At 36.0% G+C, this 19699-nt stretch overlaps 4 protein-coding genes across 11 annotated transcripts in view; 1 reads left to right on the top strand and 3 right to left on the bottom strand.

Moving 5' to 3' along the window:
- The first annotated feature begins 10104 nt into the window (after positions 1-10104).
- LOC105450965 (THUMP domain-containing protein 3-like) lies at positions 10105-12485 on the top strand. Its single transcript, XM_011691155.1, has 7 exons — positions 10105-10394; positions 10476-10588; positions 10674-11205; positions 11341-11519; positions 11593-11772; positions 11868-12002; positions 12121-12485. Exons 1-7 carry the CDS (start codon positions 10307-10309, stop codon positions 12322-12324), a joined length of 1431 nt encoding a protein of 476 aa, XP_011689457.1. The 5' UTR covers positions 10105-10306; the 3' UTR covers positions 12325-12485.
- On the bottom strand, positions 12370-14159 carry LOC105451041 (probable ribosome production factor 1). Its single transcript, XM_011691272.1, has 3 exons — positions 13440-14159; positions 12934-13198; positions 12370-12651 (listed from the first exon to the last, which is right to left on the bottom strand). The coding sequence occupies exons 1-3, from the start codon at positions 14014-14016 to the stop codon at positions 12474-12476; spliced, it is 1020 nt and encodes a 339-aa protein (XP_011689574.1). The 5' UTR covers positions 14017-14159; the 3' UTR covers positions 12370-12473.
- A 312-nt stretch (positions 14160-14471) lies between these two features.
- LOC105450852 (BET1 homolog) lies at positions 14472-15726 on the bottom strand. 2 transcript variants are annotated; one of them, XM_011691038.1, is made up of 5 exons: positions 15577-15726; positions 15387-15467; positions 15181-15304; positions 14945-15111; positions 14472-14862 (listed from the first exon to the last, which is right to left on the bottom strand). In XM_011691038.1, the coding sequence occupies exons 3-5, from the start codon at positions 15197-15199 to the stop codon at positions 14707-14709; spliced, it is 342 nt and encodes a 113-aa protein (XP_011689340.1). In that variant the 5' UTR covers positions 15200-15304; positions 15387-15467; positions 15577-15726; the 3' UTR covers positions 14472-14706. The 2 variants fall into 2 exon arrangements, with proteins under 2 accessions (XP_011689340.1, XP_011689270.1); XM_011690968.1 differs by having other exon boundaries at positions 15387-15726.
- A 359-nt stretch (positions 15727-16085) lies between these two features.
- The window catches only part of LOC105450282 (KN motif and ankyrin repeat domain-containing protein 1), a 34304-nt gene continuing 30690 nt past the window's right edge, over positions 16086-19699 (bottom strand). For all 7 annotated transcript variants that reach the window (XM_011690144.1, XM_011690091.1, XM_011690203.1 and 4 more), the window contains 2 exons: positions 18130-18733; positions 16086-18015 (listed from right to left, as the gene is read on the bottom strand). In XM_011690144.1, coding sequence (XP_011688446.1) covers positions 17572-18015; positions 18130-18733 — 1048 coding nt within the window. In that variant the 3' untranslated portion in view covers positions 16086-17571. The remainder of the gene's footprint in view (positions 18016-18129; positions 18734-19699) is intronic.

The following is a 19699-nucleotide window of genomic DNA, read 5'->3' as shown; positions in this document are numbered from 1 at the left end:
TGACGGGACGGGTGACGGGAGGAGGGGAGGGGAGGGGGAGATCGCGCGGCGTCGCGACGTCGGCGTCGACGATCGCGCAGAATCCCTCGTCGTCCCCACCAGGCGAACGAACGCCGTCGATCCCTACCCCTTTTCCACCTGCAACCCTTCCGCGACGGTCCGGCGTTACGTCATTCGAGTCCCGGACTTCGGCGGCGATCGTAGTCCCTCACTTCCGCTTCCGGCTCCCGGTCACGAGGTGCTGCGCGGAGAAGATCCAGTTCTGTTACCAGGTAAAGCGCGCCGGTGCACGGTGGCTGACTGACACATCGCCGTTCGCTCTCGGGCTGCAACCGCGCGCGTCGTTCTCTCCTGCGCCCAAGACTCCTCTCTCCCTCGTAGCTGTGCTGATGCTTCAACCTTCGGTCCGTATATTCGCAACTCGCAACAATCCGTGAGAAACCAGACTTCGAGAAACGTAGGTCGCGTTACATTACTTAATATTAAACTAGTGGTCGAATCAGTTCTTTTTGAATTATAATCCTATATCATCTGTATAAACACAATATTCTTGTCTATATTTTAAGATAATGATAGTTTTAGTTATTTAATTTCAAATCAATGCTAATTCTCGTCATAATCGATTTCTTTAAGTTTTCATAAATTTAAAAATGTTGATACGTTTGCTTTTTTAAAACTTTAAACTTCACAATTTCCTAATATTATTAAACATTATTTTTCTCGCACATATAAATGTATAATAAAATTAATTCTCATAATCTTTCGTGCATGAGTGTTTTGTTTTTTACAAAATATTTGTCTGGTTTCTCGCTTGCTAATCATTCTTGCTCTATTTTATTGTTAACGAGGCTTATTTTAATCCTTATGCTTGCACTTTATTATTGTATTAATTATTGTGAGATGCAAATTGTGTAACGCTTTTAAATACTAAGCGATATAAAGTTAAATGGAATTGCATGTTGCGAACGTATAGAATGCTTATGTGATAAAGAAATGAATTTGAGACCGTTTTTCAAAACCATTACGAGATGAAAGTGGAGAACTTGACAGTGGTAGATTACGGAAAGCCGTAAGATACCTGTTGCATGTTGCGCATTGCTCTGGGGCAAACATGGCACATTTGCCCGCAGCAAGACGGCATTTCTCCCTCAAATAACTGTCTTATTCAAATATAATAGCGCTACTGCAATCACGTAAAATATTGTCTAATCTACATTCCACATCCAACGTAGTTTATCGCTGACATGATTTTTTTTGTATTTAAACGCAAATAATATTTAAATTCTTTCGTAGAAATTTATCGAGACTCAGTGATCAGGAACAAGTTGACCAACCAGTATAGAACGTACTATTATGTTAGATCGCTGATGCAGGCATCTCACGTTACCTCGTAAAGATGCATTGATAATCACAAAAACTGCACCTTCGACAAATTTCAATCTTCCTCGCTCGAGCCTCGTCGAATCCTTGATCGCGCTGCAAAATCGCGATGTTTCACCATTATGCACTTCGTACAACTTCTGATGGCAAAAACGAATATTTGCAAAAAATTTTTAGAAGCTTTTAAATGCTTATATTTCTAAGAATTTATAAGAGATCTTTTAATTTTCAATATTATTTAAGAACATCCTAAACAGTCTAAACATTAGACAATTATATAATTTTATAAAAATAAGAAATAGGTTTATCCATAATCTTTATTTCAATCTTATTGATTGAGAGATAAATGATAAAAGAGTAAAAAACATTTCTTAACGTCTAAGTTTGTTAATTTCTGGCTGCAAGTATTATGTATATCGATGAGAGATACATAACAATGTTGCATGGCAGGAGTGTTCAATAACGGGAAGCCACAAATAAACTAATATTGCGGTTTCCGCAGATTGCGCAAACGTTTTCGCGATATCCGAAAGCTGTAATCGAGATAGAATTATTGGTGGAAAACTGATGCTCTCTAGACATTCGGTATATATGTCGCCTTTGTGACGGTGCATGTGGCATGTACAACATGTAGCGTGTAACGGTTCTCGAATTGTACGACGTTGAGATAATTCATTGATACATGAAAACGCCATTGTCATTGTTCAGGAAAAGCATTAGCCGAATGGTTAGCATTTTCCTGAACGTTTCTATATGATACCCATGCCTCGCGATCCACCGAAGTCATTCTGCGATTCGCTGTCAAATCGATCATACCACTACGGAGTGTTACGATAGTTGTCGGGCCCACGCGCTTATTCGATCAGACAATGTCGAATTGTGTAGAAACATTGAATTGTATATTGCAGCTCAATGCGTATAAATGACAATGACACGAGACATAAATTGTGTATCGAGTTTTCCATCGTTCTTACTGTCCCGTTCTCTGCTCCGCCCTCGCTGTCTTTTCTGCTAAGCCAGCGTCTCTCGTGTAGAATGTTCGTCGAGTTCAAGCGACTCATGAACAGTCAGTGACTCTGACAATGATTCATGTAGACAACAAATATTGTCTACGTCTAAAACATTGTTGATTTTATTCTAATTTTGAGCGTGCGTAAAAACCAATTTGACTATTTCTATAAAAAATATATACATATATATAATACATCTTACGATTTTGCAGTCTCGCTTATAATTATTCCCGAGATAAGATAGAGAGATTAAACCTTTTATCACATTTCATATTTTCCCTTGCACGCTTGTACTCTTTTAAAATAACGGTAAAAAGCTACGTTTCAGCTTTAGGAAGAAGAGCGAGAATCTCGGTAGAATCGGGTAAGTGGAAATCTGTGGGGAAAAATTCGGTAGAGTGGAAAGGGATTTATACTTTTCAGGTGAAGCATCGATTTAAAATTGGACGTGAAACGTAGTTACCGATATTGCCTCTCGACCGGCTGAGAGATTGCGGTAGCGAAGGAGAGGACGAGGAGAGAAGGGGAAAAAAGATATCGCTGCCGAAGTTCCTCCTCATCTCGACGTCCGATACGTGCGATGTAATAAAATTATGATCGACTAGCCCTTCCATCCATTCGTCTCAATCATTTCCTCGCGAAGATTGACGAGCGCGTGGTATTCCCGCCACTTCCGATTCTCCCCTCTTCATTCGGCGCTCGTTCCTACTGTCTTTTTTTCTTCCACCGCGGTGAAACCTTTTATTGCCGCGTGATTGATTTTAAAGTCCCATTATAATCAACGTGATACTTACGCCAGTATTCTGAAATTAATTTCGAGTCCGTTTGAGGATCTTCTCGCCTTGCAATAAAGATACCGCGGGAACGTGTAATAAAGCGCGACTGATGTATCACGATCGTTAATCAATGCGCTTTAATTACAGGACTATGGCTGTTCTTTGCTGCAGCCGCTCGAAACTTGCGTTACACATGTTCTGCGACTTCGAGCTCTTTATGCTTTTGATTGTTGCTCAGAAAGCCTTGTTGACGATATTGGCTTTCGGGCAATAATCATAATCACGGAAGAGCTGATGACCATCGTTACCTGCTGTTCGAATTGTAGTTTTATTAATCTATTTTGTATATCTAGAGATAAGCTGTATTGCGACTATCTTCTGACAATTATTACAATGTTTGTAACATTCTAACAATTATCGCGTTAACGAAAGTGACGATACACATGAGGACATTCATTGCTGAATGTTAGTATAAGCATCTCTTTTTTTTTTTTAATTCGGTCATGTATATCAATCTCGTCGTATCAGGGATCTCAGCGTGGGAACTTCTTGGCGAACATTATATCGCGAGGAAGTACACCATCTCAGATAGTTACGATCCCTTTAATTACAATTATTACGGCATATTATAGGATACGACGTATGACTAATATTTCCGTAAAGACATTAAAAATAATTGCAACTGGCGCTTACGATCGAGTGAAACAGGTAATAAGTTAAGCGATGGAAAATGAATTGCTGCTGATAATAAATGGGAACAGTGTGACAAGTAATGTACGATACGCTTATTAATTAATACGGAGGCTTTCTCATCCGTGACGTAAACTGTTTTAAGCGCTTAATTGTTGTAATATAATTAATTTATCTATTCATATTTATATCTAAATACAGTTATAGCTAAATATAATTAGTCTACAGTAAATTAAAAAGAAGCAATATCTTATACATATAATAAATTAAGAATATATATACAAGAATAATTTTCGCATAAGATTTATTTTGATAACTAACTTCTTTTGTAGGCAATTTTGTCATCATTCTTGTTATTTTTTAATAAAAACTATTATGTATAATCGTTAATCTAACAATAAGTAAAGAAATACGTTGTTAATTTGAGGAATTAAAATTATATACAATTATTTGCTATTCCGCTAAATTATCGTTTCTATCACAAAAGAAAATTATAGATACAGTTTGAAATGTAATTTCTCATAAATGTTCGATATAGTATCGTGAAATAGAAACAGCATGAGCTTTTGTACGGAAAATGAAGTAACGAATTTGTAATAAAATACACATACGGTATTTTAATTATAACTTTGATAGACGGAAAACAGGCAGTGAATACTGGCTACGAAATTAGTTAAAAATTTAATCCAGGGGGAGCCATGAAAGGGAATTGTTCCCGCAGATTTTAATGGGCTGAAAGCTGCGTGACTACAATTTCAATACCACATGTATCTAACCCTTGAAATTACAAATATTAAACTCTAAGTACAAATGTTCTAGTAGATTTATTTTGCTTTTCATTGATATTGAAATGTAGTCTAAATAAAAACATAAAACGTATGTCCGTTATATTAGTAATTAAAATATCTGTTAATATAGTACTAAGACATCAGTATAGATCAACTTGTGTTTATAATTATTATTTTTTGTATATTTCTTTGATATTAACATTTTATATAAACTTTGACATCTAACGAACATATATTAATGCACTAACAAAATGTATAAATTTTGCCAAATGTATATATGTATCATTAATACTTTCAAAAAATAAATATGAGAATTTATTTGGTATAAGCCAGACTATATTGCTTATGTTTACATTTATACATGACATCAATAAATTTCCCATCTCTCCCATTTGAAAATCCTTCAATAAATATCTCTTAAAATTTCAAACGTGCACAACGTACATTACTGAAATATCACTCTGCTACGAGATTTTATTTTTGTTCCAATCACAGTTTCCATTAAATTTAATATTGTTAAAATAACATATAATAGAATAATAACATATAATTATCAATGTATTTATTGGATGTAAACATAAAATTGTATATAAACGTAATTAATTAAAAATTGAGAAAAATTTTGGAATGTGGAAAAATTCTTGAAATTGTAGAAGATATAGTGTAATCTGCTTGCCGATTAAGTATATTCTTCTGATACTTTATCTATTTTCCCGTTTTGTAATTTCCAAATTTGAAATTCTAGAAGAAATTCAGACTCGCGATTCTGCGTAAAATTTTCGTTAATTTAATACATAGAAATAGTATACGAAAGTATATTTATAAAACAAGCAATTTTAAATCATTAATAATATATATACGTACATATATACATATACATGCACATTGTATACAGATTTAGTCTATTAATTAATAATCACATACATTTTTTACAAATAAGTATAATATTGTCGTTATATACAAAAATTATGTTACATATTACTAATGTTTGATGCACGCGCAACTTACGTGCGACGTGCATCAAACATTTTTTAACTTTTTTTTTATACGTAAACTTTTGCATAATTTGTAAGACAAAAAATATATTCAAGATAATAGTATCACAAATCATTGTGTCCAATTTATTTCGATGTCGGAGATCAGGAAAGATTAATTCCATATAGGTTGCATCAACTCATGTCAGCCTGGTCGGCCGCAAAGTTTCTTCCGCACGCTTATTTCGTATTTTCTCCGTGAAAATTACACAATTCCTGATGCACGTCGATGTCGGTACCGACAGTGCTTTACCGAGAACTGCCAAAAAGTCGGCGAAACGAGGGTCGACAGCCAGGAACGCAGTCCGAGGCATCGTTCGAGATGGGATAACCAGTGGCGGGAAAGAGGCGAATGACGGGTCCGGCAACAATGCATTATTTAAATTTTAAAAGCCCCTCAAAGTGTCGGCTTAATTCGTCGGGTCTTTTACCCTATCTCCAGCTGTACGACTGGAAACGCGGGAAACCGACGAGCGAGAGATCTACACGTGCGTCGACATATGCGTATAAATATGTATAATGCACTTGCAGTTGTAAAACTTACGAAGATTGAGGATATCGACATATGTCTGAAGAGACGACCCTTAACTTCTATAAATCTTGCGAATTATTGAAAAACATTATGATAATAATTGAAAGTGTTATTACACATTATATATGAGAAAATTGAATAATGGAATAATTATCACATTCACAATGACGTTTGAAAGACGAAAAGTGAATGATTTTTTATTAAGTAAACGTTCATAATATGCGGTTTTTAAAATTTTATTATAACAATTTCTATACGTTCCCTTATTATACTTATCTTTGCAACTAGATTTTGACAGACATTTTAAATTATGTCTTCTTTCGAGTTATTTTTTATCTGAAATATTTAAGGCAAATGTTTAATTTAAATTCTCAGTAATAATTTTAGCTAAAAGAAATCTCCGATAATGAAATTTAAATCTGCCACTTCTAAATCTTAAGCAAATTTCTTAGGAGCATTTTATATGCAATTATAAAAATAAAGTACATTAGATTGCACATTCGTTATAAATATTTAATTTATATTTTATGGTACTTACACTAAATATCATAAGAAAGATCTTTATCATGATTGTTATCTCTCAAATAACGACGAGATAGATAAAGCGCAAAAACGATATGCATATCGCAACTCGCGGCCGTCAGGCACGTTCGCGAATGTGAAATCTGCATTCGTCGCTGAATCGATCTCATCTTTCCATATAATTGCCAATATAACCAGAGCGGCAGGAGGAGACGCGTTCGTGTGTCGCTATCGTACGTATATGTGTGTATGTCGCGAATAATCGAGTATACACGCGCACGTCTCGTACCCGAATGCACACACAAACGAGAGTGCAGGATTCGCGGATACATACGCGGATACATAGCAAGCTGGAAGCAGGTTGACAGATTGACGTTCGGTCGCGCCTCGTTCAACCCAGCATCCGATGAATATTTCAGGTGCCCGGCTTCACCTGTCAGCTCGCGGGATGCTACGCGGCGCGGAGAGAAAGAGCGAAAGAGAAAGACGAGCAGCAGCAGCAGCAGAAGCAGCAGCAGCAGCAGCAGCAGCATCAGCATCAGCATCAGTGGCAGCATCAACAGCAGCATCCGTAGCGGTAGCAGCAGAAGGAGCAGCAGGAGGAGCAGCCTGGTTGCTTCTATGTATAGGGGAGCCGTGCCCTGGCGAACTTTCGACCCGAAATGACCCGAGAGAGTCGAAGAAGATGCAGACTCCGTCGCCGCGATGGATTTTCACCTTTTCTTGCTCTCTCGCTCCCGCTCTTTTTCTCTTGCGCCGCCATTTGCCATCGGCGATGATGAGTCTAATTTCAGGATACCGATCGATTGTCTATGAATATCAGGGAATTACATATTTATTTCCACGTGTCCCAGTTCGCGCGCCCACCGCTTACTCCGGGGATGCTGAGGATGCAAGGGACGAAGGCGAAGAGATGCGCTGATTACTTATTTATTTCGGTACTTGTTATTCCCGTTAAAATGTTTGTTAGCGATGTTTGTCCTGTCACAATTAATGATTAAGTTAATGAATTCTCACATAGTATATTCAATTAACTTGAAGGCTGCAATACACAATTTGATTTAACGTCAATTAAAAGTAGAAAATTATCGTTCGTATCATACAAATAAATCATACTTATAAAGTTTTGATATCGAAAATTTTATCGAATTTTCTGTCAAATTGAAATTCTTCGTTTCGAAAATGACTTTTAAAATAAGTGCCTCGTGCCATATTCAAGATCTACTACTACGCCTTTCTGAATATTAATTTCTTATTGATCGAATGACGTTTCTATTATTAAAATCTGCTGGAGATTCGCACGTGGAACGATCTTAAGTCTTCGTCGATTATTCTTACTTAAAAGTGCATAACTATATTAGATATATATTTATCCAAAGATGATGTACGTCGGGCTAATGCAAATTAGCGTACAAAATAGATGACTCTCCGCGGATTGCTCGTACGACATAACGTGAGATGATTCGATGTTGAATCCGTTGCGCTCTCATTAGAGAATCGCATATCTTACCGAATTAAATTAGCGCGACTACTTCGGGACTTAACGTAATCACTGTGACATCATATATTAAAAGCGTATAGAAAGACTTTCGTAAAATCTTCCGTACTGTCTCGTGCTGAAATAAGACAAGTTTTTGTATCTCTCTGTTTGTATTGTTCGAAGGTACAAAACGAGATACGAGAAAATGCGAGAGGAAAAATCGGGAAGCCGAGAATTGGCGAGCTGATTTATAGCTGGCTGCACGATGCCTCGCGCGTATCTCCCTTCGCGGTCTGTCTGTGCGTTTGACATTTGGTGCCTTACGATGACCGACTGAAATATGAGCCTTCACGTCGCGAACCGTCCAGCCGTCCGGTCCGGTCTCGCGCGAAGTGGAGGAACTGGATTTCAGTCATAGAGACGGTGCGCGCACAAAGTTGAAATTGGCACTTACGATGGACGCCCATTGCGCTTTCGCTGAATATTCATGCGCCACGGTAAAAGGTTATTGAACCGCGCTGCAAGCCTGAACCTTGAATGAGCCGAGCCACATATAAAGATCGCGAATGGTTGTCGATCGGAAAAAAAGAATGCTCCGGATATAATTATCCGGCTCTAAATAACAACGCGTCGAAAGGAGGACGCGCGTCGCTATAGCATTCCATAATAAATTACTTTGCGAATGTTATATTACTAATATTACGCGCTAATTTACGTAGGTAGAATATTAGAAGTTGTTGCATCAAATTTCGAATATTATTTGCTTAGGCAATAAAAATATAATATAAATTTAGTTCTTAACTGAAATTTCATCGTTATTTGTATAATAACATCGATATTAATTGATGGAATAATAATCAAAATACATCGTCCAAGAGGAAGAGATAAATTAACGTGAGTGATTAAAATAATTTAGTATTTTTTTCAGCTTGACAGATACTGTTCCGAGGGAGATTAAAAAAGATTTGCCGAACGTTATCGTATATATTTCGGTTTTGGCAAATGTTCCACGTACATCAGATTAATTTTTAATTAATCGCTTAAAAATTATGCTTGCGGACTAACAATAGCGCGCTCGATCTGGCGCTTTAGTAGCATGCGACATCTTCTATATCGGCATCATAAATTAGCATTGATTTTATATTGTCTGTCGTCGCAAGCGGGATGTGTATTGGTCGGTGAGTGTCGGACTAATTTTCGTTAATTAATGAAATAGATTAAAACACGGGAAAGCGCTCTCGGAGCTGCCGGACGCGGTCACGTTAGTTGACAGCGCGAAAAGGTATAACGTCGTCTGCATATTCGATGCAGATCCATTTATAACGTCCACCGTAACGTGCGAGTTTATGCAACTGCACGTACCAAAAATACTACTTATTGATATATGTCATTAATTTACATGAGGTGTCTATTGGTGTCAAGTTGGATGACCCGTCATTACGATACCTTAAATTGCTTATTAAAGAGGCATTGTGTCATTTATTTTATAGCGCTTTGCGATTACTTCTGTGGATTTTAATTATATAATATTAATTATATTTGATTATTCTTCGTAATTTCGAATAGGAAATTAGAAATTAGGAAAATAGGAAGATTAATAGGATCGGAAGTAATTCGAAGGAAAATTAAAATTTAAATCCTGAAATTAAAATAATTATCTATTAAAATTCTATTCCAAGAATTATAATTATTTTAGATATTATTGCATTTTAAATCTTTTTGCATCTGAAAATTAACTAAAAATTATTAACATATGATTAAATTCTTTTTGAATTCTCTATGCTGAGTTAATTGGCTTTTGATACTTTTAACATATCAATAATACTAATTTTTTTATATGCAAATATAATTAAAAATTCTATCTGTATAAATATTAACATAATTACAAAATCGAAAGATTAAATCAATTAGAACTTTATTTTTTTTTTCAAATTTTCCTGACAATCTTCTTCGATAAAGGAGATGTAAATTAAAATCAAGTCATGCGCAATGCTATGTATGTGTGTGTAGCGTCAGGTAAACACAGGCATACGGTACGCGTCGTTATTTTTCTCGTGGGACTGTAACGTTAGCTGCTAGAATAAGATTTCAACGATGAGTATCAGCGAATCTGTAAGTGAACTCTTCGCAAAATCCACTAATAATGACAATGTTTTCACGATCGGCGTCACTGTGGACACAGGTATGAAATTATTTGCAAGATCAAGAGAAATCCACGTGTTTTGATAAACATAACCTACAACAAATAATTTTGTTGACGCAGGTTTCGAGTGGGAAGCGATCGATGAATGCAAGGAGAAATTGGGCAAAGATGTTCAGGTGGTCAAGCAACGTGGAAGAATCTATTTTAATATCGATTGGGATCAGTTTTCAAAAGTACTCTACCACATAACCATACCAGATTTTTTTTTAATATACGCGGAAGAATCACGATGTTTACGTTTTGCCATAAATATTGTAGGTTCAACAAATGAGATCGATTGACCATATATTCATAGTAGCTGAGAACGGGACTCTGTCATTTACCAATGACAAAGAATCAGACTTACTGCGTATAAGAAATTATAATTTAGATGTACTCTCAAACTCAGATAATATATGGAACAAAACTCTTGAAGCATGGAAATGCGCAACAAGTTTCAAAGGGAAACTTTTCCCGACAGCTGAAGAGTATATTGAAGCTAAAAAGCAAAATCTTGTGGAGAAAACAGAAATGTTAGAGATGCGTAACAAAGAAAAAGAGGAAAAAGATCCTCTTGATTGGGACGTATCAGGGATGAAAGAAGAGAGAGGAAAGAAAAGAGGACAAGATCCTTCACAATCTAAAGAGAATGACATACTCAAGTACAGAGTAACATGCGAGAGGAGTGGCAAGCATGCAGTCGAATCTAAGGATGTCGCTAGGGTTGTTGGAGAGGTATTACAGGACAAATTTCATTGGCTGGTTGACTTATCCATGTATCATCTGGAAATTGTCTGCAAATTGATAGACGGTACGAAAAATGAGAATTAATAGACTAAAGAATTTTAACAAGAAATACATATTAGTTTTACAATATTTCCAAAAATCAATTATATATTACTACTGATAAGGTAATATTGTAATTAATTGTTTCTAAATGTTTTAGATCAACTAATAACGCATTTACGCGTGACGCACAAATCCAAGCATAACAGAAACATTGTAAATTTTGGACCAACTACTCTCAGATCAACCATATGTTATAATTTGTTAAAATTGGCGAATCCCAAACCAGGAGATATAATAGTAGATCCTATGTGCGGCGGAGGTTCTATTCCTATAGAGGTATATATTGCATGTTTACAACACTAATAAAATTAACAGTTTATATAGATTTCTATTCACACTTAAATTTCAGGCAACTTTAGCTTTTCCATACGCATTCGTTCTATGCGGCGACAATGATTCCAGAGCTACAGATAGAACAAAATCAAATATGGATGCTTCAACAGTTAGATGCAATATAGATCTCGTACAGTGGACTGCTTCAAAATTGCCATTCAAAGATTCTTTTGTCGACATTATCGTTACTGACATGGTATGGAAATTAATCACAAATTTTGTCCCAATTTTATAATTTTTAAATATCTTTATGTCTCTCATAAAAATAATCATTTTTTTAACGATCTGCAGCCTTTCGGTAAAAGAAGTGGGAATAAGTCATACAACAAAGTTTTTTACAAGCAATTTTTGCTAGAACTTGGCCGTATGGTAAAATTTAATGGACGAATAGTTCTACTCACTTATGATAGATGTAACTTTAAAGACGTAAGTTTTTGTTACAATTACGTGCAAGAATTAAAATATTAATTAAAGAAGAGATTTAAAGTAAAAGTTAAAATAAAATATTTTACTACGATCCGAAAAATTCTATTATTTATTTTAGGCTTTGATGGCAGCAGGCGATTTATTTTGGGTGATAAAAATAATTGGTGTGAACATAGGAGGTCTCCCAGCTGCAGTTTATGTTTTGAATCGCACTCAAGTATCCCTTAATTCTTTTAAACCGCGTGCGATCAAGCAATATAACTATCCGAGGGACAATAAAAACTCATCTACTCAATCAACTAAAAAATCTGCGACCAATTAGATACTCTATTTTCACAAGTGTTGTGATAAGGAATTCATATTTTTGTACGAAGAAATTAATAGTTTATTTACGTATTTAGCATATAATCATGATTATATAATTTTCTTTTCAACGAATTCTTTCCCTGTCATAATTCTAATACATATTACTCACAAAAAGAATTTTCTTCTGCTTGTCTCCATCTCATGTCTACGGCCTTGTATAATCCACTCGTAATCGCCATATTTACTGTCGAATGTACCATGCTGTAATGATCTTAATTTCAAAGTAAACCGTGGACCTAATTCTCGCAATCTCGGTTTTCCATTCTTGAGATTAAATTCGTACCTGCAAAATAATTCATGTTAGATTAAGATATAAAATATGGTTTACATTGGTGTTAATTTTCACTGTAAGTACTTATAGAATAGAAATTCCGTGATATAGAACTGATTAATAATGCTGTAATTAATAATAAAATACAAAAATTCTATACATAAACTATCTAAATTTTTATTTTATAAATTCTTTAATTTTAATAAATGTTTTTATGAACAGTCATAAATTTTAGCAAAATATTTAAAAAAAATTTGTAGAATTTATTAAGAAATAAAACTGTTGTACAATTACCTATGATGTCTAAAAAATATATAATCTCTTTGATTGTGAAATGTCACCACTCTCCTTCCTTTAAATTCTGGCTGATAATGAAACAATGCTCCCAGCATTCTGCCGACAGTGAAACCCAAGCGTGTGGTAAAGTTATTGAGAATAACTTCTGGCCTGTGTTCTGTGATCTCCTTATGGCTACGTTTCAAATCTGTCGTTATTTTAACATTGCTGATCTTGAAATGTGCAGTAGGCCCATCTGGCAAGTGAACGACCAACATTCCATCTAACATTTTACATAAGGAAAACTATTTCTAAATAAAAATAAATTTAATCAGCCTAATATTTTTATATAACGTATAATCGAAATTTGTCAGCGACATAAATGGATTGCTTCTGAAATGAAGCTTCCTAAAAAGACTACTGGATCTAATAATTCCCTATCAATCAACTTATCTAAAAAATATATTATACAATATATAAACTAGCTTATTACAAAAATTATCAGTATTATATTATAAGGATACTTGGTTTGCATTGATCCTCATTAACGATTATTATATCCGTAAAGTTTCTGGCAATAGCACTCTTGACCATTTTCTTAACGCCAGAGCGATTTCGATACAGCGAAATAGAATTGGGTACCATTCGGGTGAGTTCTCTGCCAAAAATTCTAGTTTTCCTGTTTGGATTATCGGCGTATGTAATGAGGACCTTAGGCTCATACTCCTGCTTGTAGTAGGCAGCGAATTCATCGTGCTCCAGATCAAATTTCAGCTCCTCATTCGCCTCATCATCCAGATCACCCACTACCGTAGTCTCATCCTTCTCTCGCAAACTCTCTAGAGTATGCGGCATCTGTTTCGGAGCGCCCGCCTGTATCCTCGCCTTTTTCGCTGCTTTCTTTGCCTTCGCTCGTTCCTTCATCAATTCCTGGCATTTCTGATATCTCAGCGCTTTGCATTTGATGTGATTGAAGTTACTGTCAGACGGCAGCAGAACCTCCGAAGCCTGATCCGTCGAAGTGCTCGGTTGATCGTTCGCCACGTCATTCTCTTCTCTCGGGCGACTCAGAGGATTTTTTCGCAAAGCTTTAATCTTCATCTTGTAAAAATTTCTATTAAAATCGTACGCGTTTAAGAAGTATTTCCGCGTTTCTAACCTATCGATTCTTTCAGAGATGCCACATGTTTACGTATCTACCACGAGGGCCACTCGCCACTGCCGCCACCGGCTATAGCATACAGTGTTGCCAACATCATGAGAAATCAAATCAAATCATAGAGAAAAAACCGGTTCGAATCTTCGCTAAGTGGGGTTTGAGTCTCCGCTAAGTAAAGTTCGAGTTGGTTCGAGGCTTCGCTAAGTGGGGTTCGAAATTTCGAATTCGCGCATTCGAACCGCACTTAGCGGAGACTCTAACAGAGAGAAAATAATTTAGAATTTACAATGAAAAATATACAAAAAGTGTTACAAATACAATTTCTGCTTTTATTATTTATAATTAAATTCCTTCCTAAGGTATACCAAATGTATTTGTAAAAAAAATATTTTTTTTCTTTCTTCCAAGAGAGTATGCCATCTCCTGCTGCTTGCCCTAAATTATTTTCTTTTATAAGTATGACATAACAATTGTACGTTATTTTATAAAAGAAGAATAAAGTTTTATGTACGATGAAATAATGCAAAAGATTCAAGCTATAGCTGAATATAACTTATTTAGAATATCTACATACTTTTACCCCTAAATATGTTTTATATACAAATCACCTTAGCTATAAATCGTATGTACAATCATTTAAACTTTAAAACTATCCACAACACAAAAAATACTGCTATAGAAAAAAGGACCAAATATATGATATAATAATTGTGGCCTGCTTTGGCTAGACGCAAAACACGCGCCACAGAACCAGACAAGGAGCCGCTTGTCCTATCAAAATCATCATCCTAAAATATAAATTTATATTTCTTACATTTAACATAATGTATAAAGTTGCGTTAATGTGTCTCTAAAAAATGGCCAACTAACCATGTCTCTTAGCATTTTATCTTGATATTTGACTTCGGTGCCAATGTCAATAGATAATGATTTTAAAGCGTGAATTTTATCCTTCAGTTCTTCAGCCATCCTTTCGTTTTCGTCCTCCATGGCATTGTGAGTAGATGTACTTGGCAATGGCTCGTAGCCATAACCACCTGTCAAAATGAAAATTATGTATAAAATAAGACTTGATATATATACATTGTTAACATATGACAATTTACCTGAATGAGAACGTCGCATTTTGTTAGCAATCTTGATAGCTTAGTGGATGAACAGGTATAGAAAAAAATTATTGTCCCATAAAACACCTTTATGAACTTGAAGAATATTTCAATCTTTCCCTCTCTAGAAAAAAAAATATGTGAGGTTGGTTTAATTTTTTATTAATGCTTACACAAATATAATACTTGTAACAAAATAAACTTACCCAGGAAGCAGCAACAATTAATTATTTCAGTGAAAATATGTTTCCCACGCAAGTAAATTGTATTAAACAACGATACTTATACTGAAAATATTCACGTATAAATATAACCTCAAATACGTAAGCCACACATTCGTAAAACTCATCTAAAAAAATCTGTCCGAGACTTTTCAATATAACATTTACAATTTACCAATTAAATAGAAAATACAGGCAACTGGCGAATAGAAAATATATGTCGATATATGTCAACGTCACGATCGTAATGACGTGTAAAGAGAATACGAGTGCTACGGACAGCGATTAAATTAAGTTATGCTAGGTTAGAAAATAAGTTTCGTGAAAGTTCGCATAGCTGTTAAAGGTGATTAGTTCATAATATTAATTTTTTAATTTATTATAACCCTGATATTTCGCAATCAATTAAAAATTATCTGTTCAAATGTTATATTGGAAGAAAAATTTATATCGACAATTGATAATATTGATATTCTACAATTATCTCTGGCATATTATTGTTAGAAAATTTGTTCAGATGGTTTTTAATGTATAAGTATCTTTCACACACATATTAAAGAGATTTATCGTTTTATCGTCGATATATCATCTCAAATTCATAAACATATGCTTTTAAAGAGAGCTTTTCATTCTATTATATAAAAAATATTTTTCCTTATAATATTTAATTGATCATGGGCAAAGGGCATTTGAAGGAATCACCTGCAGTGCTTCAGTTTATTATATTAATAGTATTATATTAAATATAAAGGCACAAACAATAAGGAGTACTTTTCTACTTTCTAGATAATTCCTACGGTATCAGTGTGTTTCATACATTGTCTACACATTTGATATACAGACAATTATATCTCACGCCAACAATCATCATAGAATTACTCTCAAAGATGGAGAAACACTTACGATAACGTTAAACTATGAGGATCTTTGATCTCTCTTTCTCTCGAACTTAAATAATTTAATTATAATTCTATTCACAACCTTATAAGAAAAATGTTCAATGTATTTTATTCTTCACGTTAGTAGAACGCGATTTTTATTAGATGTTCTTGTGATGACGATTTGCTCGGTTAAATAAACGTACATTAACATCTCGATATGATCGTATATAAAATTCTCGATATGAAAATCGTTAACAAGTCCAAAAAACATAAATTTCCTTCATAAGTCTTTCGACGTAAGTTTCACAACTAGATATACTACTTTTATACAATTTTTCGCTATCTAACATCTTTATCTCAATGTAGAACAATGATAAGTACATATATATGTTTGATGTTGCTCGCGCGTGAAAACGCCGTCGTCAATCGTTGAAATCGTAAAAATCTCACACTGTTATAACATATACATTTATTACATATATCACTACGTAATGTTTCTCTACGCATATCGGTGTACCTATACATCGTGTGTACATAAAAATACATATGTACACACGATACTGACAATTTGATCCCAAAGAGTAATTATTTGAGATTAGGCCTGAATTCTGTGGGTATATTAAATACTGTACAAATTTCTATCGTAAGAAATTGTTCGGATTGACGAGCGTTCTTTTTTTTTGGAATGTTCAATGCCACAGAGTCAAGAAGAAAAAAAATCAATCAATTTTTTTTGCTGTGGATTGTATCGTCATATGTATTAGGTATTTTGTACTTCTACACCCCCACTTGAGAGAAAAATCCCCGAGGGTATGCACAATCGAAATCGTATAAAATTTACGGAGGATTTATGAAAGATTCGTCAAAATGTCTAACAGCACCTATGATGGATTATTCCTAAAGATATTACTCTACTATGAACTAAATTACAAGATTTTTCCAACGTTACCCTGAATAGATATATACAGTTGAGCATTGTTCTTGACTTTCTAATTATACAATATAGTTCCACGTCGAAATGAATCGATCGTTAGGCAAGAGGACTTCAACATATCGTTGAACGTATATAATGTTCTTAGCACGAATGTAAGAATTAATATACATCGTATATAAACCAGAACTTGTAGGAGAACATAAAAAAGATCGTACAAAAGAAAAGTTACACTTGAAGTTCCGGTTATACTGTGACTCGCTTGCCAGTTACTATTAAGTTCGAAATAATGCGCGAAGAGAAAAATCATGACGGATGAATCTATAAGAAAATCTTATAAAGGATCTGGCTATTGGAATTATTTGGAATATTTCGATGTATTCAGAGAAACGCTGGACGAATGAAGGCGTCGCGATGGCGCCGGGCTAGCTGGAGCCGACGGAGACGGTCCGGTAGGCGTCGTCGGCTTGGAACCTCTTCTGCTTCGCCTCAGAGTCGAGTACGGGCTGATGCCCCGATTGACGCGCTCGTGAGCGTAAAGTAGCACTCCGATGTCGCGGTTCCCCGCCTCCAGGGCGATCTTCAGGGCCGAGCTGCCGTCCACGTCGACGATAGCTGGATCGCAGTCTGGATGCGCGAGGAGCAGCCTCACGATGTCGGTGTGGCCGTGCTCCGCGGCGCACATCAGCGCGGTGCTACCGTCCTCGTCTTGGATATTAACCGCCGCTCCGGCGTCCAGGAGCAGTTGCGTCATATCCTTGCGTCCGTGCGATACCGCCAACATCAGCGCAGTTTGCCCGTGCTGTTCGTCCAGAAGAAAATTAAGAAATTATAAAAATATTTGAGCAAAAATGGGAAAGAGAAAATTTTCCTTTAATGCTTCTCATTATATTTATTGTAATGTAACAGAGCTTACCAATTTTGCTCGGATGTTGACGTCGGCAAGCTGGAACAATCTGTTTGCCACCGAGGCGTGCGTGGAATTTCTGACTTCTGCCAGAGCAGCTAACATCACAGCCGTGTAACCAGCCACGTTTGCTTTATTAATATCGCAGACTTTCGAGTCTAACAATATAGACACCACGTCGAAATTGCCGTGAGAGACCGCGTAGTGCATCGCTGTATTTCCACTGGTGTCCGTCATGTTGACGATGTACTCCAGCAGGGTGCTGGAGCATTCCTCGAAACGATCCAAATAATCCTCGACATCTAACGGATTTGCGCTAGATGTGCTGGATATTTTGAACCATTCTTGCTGTATAATATTGGTAGCGTTCTTAAGCTGATGAGAGATATTTCTGCTAGGTGACTTCTTGATACTGTCGTTGAGCACCTTCATGGCGGCCTGCATCTCTTTCGAGGGCTCGACCTTCTTCCTAGGTTTATCTTGGATCGGTTGAAACAGAGCCGATTCTGGTAGCTCGGACTTCTCCCCGTTATCCGCCTCCTTCTCCACGTTACGCATCTCTTCCGACGCAATCTTCTCATCCTTGATTTTCTCGGATTGCAATTGTTGAATGCTACGAGAGGCAAAAGCAAAATTTTTCATATTTATTTTTAAAATTGTTTGTGGCAGATACATATAATATTCTTTACTAATTAATTATTATTTCTTTATGCATGCAGTTATGTAAGGGAAGCTGCGAAATCTATCGAATAAAATTAATATAATCTAATAATTGGCGTAATCAAAAGGGTTAAATTCCAAATCTTAAATAAAAGATACATATATAATGTATTTTGTATACAATAAAAGATCTATAAAATATAAAAAATTGTTAAGCTGTGTTAGTTATATTCGCTATTGATGTTAAAATATTAAATATTCAATACTGAGGAAATTAATGGCAAAATGATTATGGCGCTGCAAATAGAAGCAAGACATCATATGGGGAGAGGGGAGGGGAAGACATTACCCTTCCGTGGCCGGATAAGGCGAGATATCGGAGACTTCGAGATCGTTGAACAAACAAGGAGCAGTTCGCGGTGACTGCTGTTGCTGCTGCTGCAGCATCGATCTGTCGAGATCGAGAATGCGCTTATTCGTTCACCATTGCAAAACCGACAATACGACGCGGGACGCGCACCGATATCCGATTTCCGTCGCGGTATTTATGTCGTGGTTGTTGTGCCAGGGAGAGCACTCGATGACGCACTCGGCACGCGCGCAACCATGGACTCAAAAAGAACAACAAACTACCCGGCACGAAGTACGTCATACGCGCGACTCTGCAACTGGCTTCGTGCAACCCTCTTGCCACCCTCTTTTACGCGAAACAACCCCCTTGCAATAGCAACCTTCGACCACGGAAATAACAGATGGCGTGGAGCGTACAGTCGAGCGGGAAGGGTGGATCGAAGTTGAAGGGGTAAACGGTTTGATCTACTTATTTGGAAGCAAGTTAAAAACTACACGATAAGCATAATATAAAAAATTAATTATATGCAATGTGCAATTTTTTGCAAATAAATAATTTATAAATCTT

The sequence above is a fragment of the Wasmannia auropunctata genome, unplaced genomic scaffold (genome assembly GCF_000956235.1).
Source record: "Wasmannia auropunctata unplaced genomic scaffold, wasmannia.A_1.0 LD336116.1, whole genome shotgun sequence".
NCBI lineage: Eukaryota > Metazoa > Arthropoda > Insecta > Hymenoptera > Formicidae > Wasmannia > Wasmannia auropunctata.
The sequence above is the reverse complement of the archived record's forward strand: the minus strand, read 5'-3'. Positions and strand labels throughout refer to the sequence as shown.

Coding starts and splice junctions, on each gene's coding strand:
- LOC105450852 (XM_011690968.1), bottom strand. Junction 14,863..14,944: donor ATAAAATGCTAAGAGACATG/GTTAGTTGGCCA, acceptor TTTATATTTTAG/GATGATGATTTTGATAGGAC.
- LOC105451041 (XM_011691272.1), bottom strand. CDS start 14,016: ATGAAGATTAAAGCTTTGCGAAAAAATCCTCTGAGTCGCCCGAGAGAA. Junction 13,199..13,439: donor TGAGGATCAATGCAAACCAA/GTATCCTTATAA, acceptor GTAAAATGTTAG/ATGGAATGTTGGTCGTTCAC. Junction 12,652..12,933: donor ATATTTTTTAGACATCATAG/GTAATTGTACAA, acceptor ATTATTTTGCAG/GTACGAATTTAATCTCAAGA.
- LOC105450965 (XM_011691155.1), top strand. CDS start 10,307: ATGAGTATCAGCGAATCTGTAAGTGAACTCTTCGCAAAATCCACTAAT. Junction 11,520..11,592: donor GAGGTTCTATTCCTATAGAG/GTATATATTGCA, acceptor CTTAAATTTCAG/GCAACTTTAGCTTTTCCATA. Junction 11,773..11,867: donor ACATTATCGTTACTGACATG/GTATGGAAATTA, acceptor AACGATCTGCAG/CCTTTCGGTAAAAGAAGTGG.